The sequence below is a fragment of the Alosa alosa genome, chromosome 6 (genome assembly GCF_017589495.1).
Source record: "Alosa alosa isolate M-15738 ecotype Scorff River chromosome 6, AALO_Geno_1.1, whole genome shotgun sequence".
Lineage (NCBI taxonomy): Eukaryota > Metazoa > Chordata > Actinopteri > Clupeiformes > Clupeidae > Alosa > Alosa alosa.
Genome location: NC_063194.1, coordinates 19,922,463 through 19,925,452, shown reverse-complemented (window position 1 = coordinate 19,925,452; position 2,990 = coordinate 19,922,463). Strand labels below are relative to the sequence as shown.

At 43.2% G+C, this 2,990-nt stretch overlaps 1 protein-coding gene across 2 annotated transcripts in view; it reads right to left on the bottom strand.

Moving 5' to 3' along the window:
- Window positions 1-992: 992 nt before the first annotated feature.
- cep112 (centrosomal protein 112) overlaps window positions 993-2,990 on the bottom strand; it is a 110,012-nt gene continuing 108,014 nt past the window's right edge. Inside the window, exons 25-26 of one of the 2 annotated variants that reach the window (XM_048245229.1) lie at window positions 2,732-2,796; window positions 993-1,351 (exon numbers count right to left, since the gene is read on the bottom strand). In XM_048245229.1, the coding sequence (XP_048101186.1) occupies window positions 1,348-1,351; window positions 2,732-2,796 (69 nt within the window). In that variant the 3' untranslated portion in view covers window positions 993-1,347. Of the gene's footprint in view, window positions 1,352-2,727; window positions 2,797-2,990 lie in introns of those variants that run through there. The other variant, XM_048245230.1, reaches the window with a different exon arrangement.

Sequence of the window (2,990 nt, the reverse complement as noted above, 5' to 3'; positions counted from 1 at the left end):
CGAACTTGCAAGTGGGATATTCTTCCTACAGGCAGTAGGGGCGGGCGAGAGAGCCTTCATTCGCCCCGTAATGAGTCATTTAACCATATACCGACTTACGAAGATGATTAATTAACACGAAAACGTTGCCTGGTGTCCCTTTAAGTATCATTTTCGGTAAAAATAAAAATAAAGAATGTATAGGAAACATGTTCAATATGGATCCTTTGAATTCAAATTAAATATAAAGTCAAAATGAACTGATATGCCATTTGACTGGAGTGTTGCTAGTAGTAGCAGTAGTCTTTTCAAGAATAGACCACAGTACTATGGATGCTCCACTTGATTATATTTATGGGCAAGTCTACTTCAGAGGTAAGTTATTAACTTCTTTGATCCAGTAATGCAGTATTGAGTTGCAATGGACTTGGGTAGTAAATTCACATCAATATTCATTTCTTGCATTCATCAACTCAGAAAACATTTTAGGATAAAGTTAATGTAACTATCTAAAGCTTTGATAACTCATAAAACATTTGGTAACACCTTAGTTGGGTAATCTGCCTAAAGAGACTTTACAGATAGTTTCTTTAAGTTCAGTTCAGTCTTAAAAATGAACGATACATATAGATTTATTCATTTAGCAGACGCTTTTATCCAAAGCAACTCGGGGTTAAGTGCCTTGCTCAAGGGCACAACGGTGGAAGGTGGGAATTAAACCCACAACTTTACTGCTCCTTAGCAACTATGCTACCCCCGCCCGTTTGTTGATGAACAATTACTGCACATCACCACCACCAACAAAACCCAACCTCTAACCATAAACATAATATGTTGTTAACAGTGTCAACATATTGTTTGTTTATAATCTGAGTATCTCTTGATAGTCTGAAAGGGAGGCTATCCAAGTAAAATGTAACCAAACAGCTTAACTATTCCCTAAACTAAGCCCCTTAAAAGTCATAGTGATGTGAAATAACGAGGGCAACAGTGAAATTGATGTCTTTAATAAAATGATGCTTGATTTAAAACTTATTAAAACATTAAAATGGATGTAAAAAATACATTATACTGAATTCATGTCATTAAAAAAACAACAAACAGAAACAAAAGCAGGTGTCATAAATACAATGAACTTATGAAGATGAATTTAAAAAAGGTGTTAAATAAACAAATGCTACACAAAGAAAAAAACACAGCAACATGAATACCACTGTAAATGAGTGGAGAAATGATGATCCTTCATCTGTGAATCAAGGCCACTCTGTAAATGTGTATGTGTGTGTATATGCACACACACGTGTGTGATGTGCTCACTTCATTCTGGAGTTTTCAGAGAACCTTCCATCAGTGCAGGATGAACAGCTGTTACCTGTGAGAGTGGAGACAACAGAGAAAGAGATAAGATATAGATACGATGGGTAGTTTCATTTGCCATCTATCTCTCTCTTACATACACACACTACACACACGCACTACACACACACACACACACACACACACACACACACACACACACACACCTGGAAGGTGCTAGGGTTAAGGTTAGCGTTAGGTGCCTTAAAGTTGACGGTGGGGGCCCAAAAGACCTTCAAGTTACACACACACACACATTTCATATTAACACGTTACACACATAATACAAGACGTAGAAATCTGCATGTATGTGAGTTGATCTGACATTGTACTGTGCTTCTGAGGTGGACTGAACTACACCATCTGATATCCAAACTCAGGCTACAACTTTAAGACAAGCTAGGCTCCTTCTGATTGGACATCACCTCAGGTGGAACCATGATGTAGACCATTCACCTCACAAATGCCAGCGTTGATTTCATTGTGTCAGCTTGCTAAAAGTAGGTTCCAGTTCTTTAGATATCAGTATCTCTCTCTCACTCTTTCTCTCCACTCCTCCCTCCATTCTCATGGGCAGCACTTAGGCCTCAAGTAGGCCAATATTTGACTAGCGGCGATCCCTCCTCAAACACAAAGCCGCTGATTCAATTAAGGGAAGGAGGAAATGTGCCGTCAATCAGGCCGTCTCAAAGGGACCAGTGCAGCACCGGCGCTTTTCATGTTCTATCTCATCTCCCTCCCTTCCGGACATGAACCACTCTGTCCACCCACCCCCCCACCACCACCACCACCACCCAGGGGCTCCAGGACACCAACGCCCAGGTGAGGTAGAGGCAGAGGCTGAGGATTGGTGTCAGCATCTGGGCTGCCTGAGGTGTCTGTCCCCTCCCTCGCTCCCTCTGGCTGGGTGGCTGGGATCGGGGACTGCCCCGACGAGGGCACATTTGCATGGCCTTATCTCTGGGCTTGTGTGGGTGCTTTACATGCAGGGAGGGCTCAGTCGGGACGGGTGGGGCGAGAGGACAGACGGAGCTGCGGGCGGTGGTGTCATCTCTCCGTCCCGACAAACTGGGTGAACTCTCAGAACGCATACAATGTAACGTGTGGAGTTTCCTCCGTGAACGATTGTATGACGTCAAGTCTGAACTTGCATTTGTTCGTTGCTTTATGAGCTTGATTGTATATTATATTGCTGGGTGCGCCTTTGCTTGTCAGATGCCAGTCTAATTTGTGTTGAGGTTTATGTAAGAATGAGCAGAACAGGTTGTTAGTACACTGAGGGAGAGGTGAGTAAAGGGGTTGGGGACATGCAAGTGTGAGATGTCTGTGTATGAGGATGTTATTTTGTGTGCGTGTGTGTGTGTGTGTGTGGGCATGCACTTTACTGTGTCCTCACCTCCTTCCACGGCTGGCATCCAGGTCCTCCTGTAGCACTGCTGCCCTCTTCTGCAGGAAGTTCACCTACAGACCACCAACAGCAGTTAGACAACACACTACTGGAGGTGTCTATTCCCTGCAAACACCCACTTCGTCACATTCCCATTCACCCAGCATCTTGTGCTCTATGCTGTAATTATACCCATAAACATAATCATTGGATCAAGTTACAACACTTAGAGGCAATGGGCCCTATTTTGACAACCTAAAACGCATGG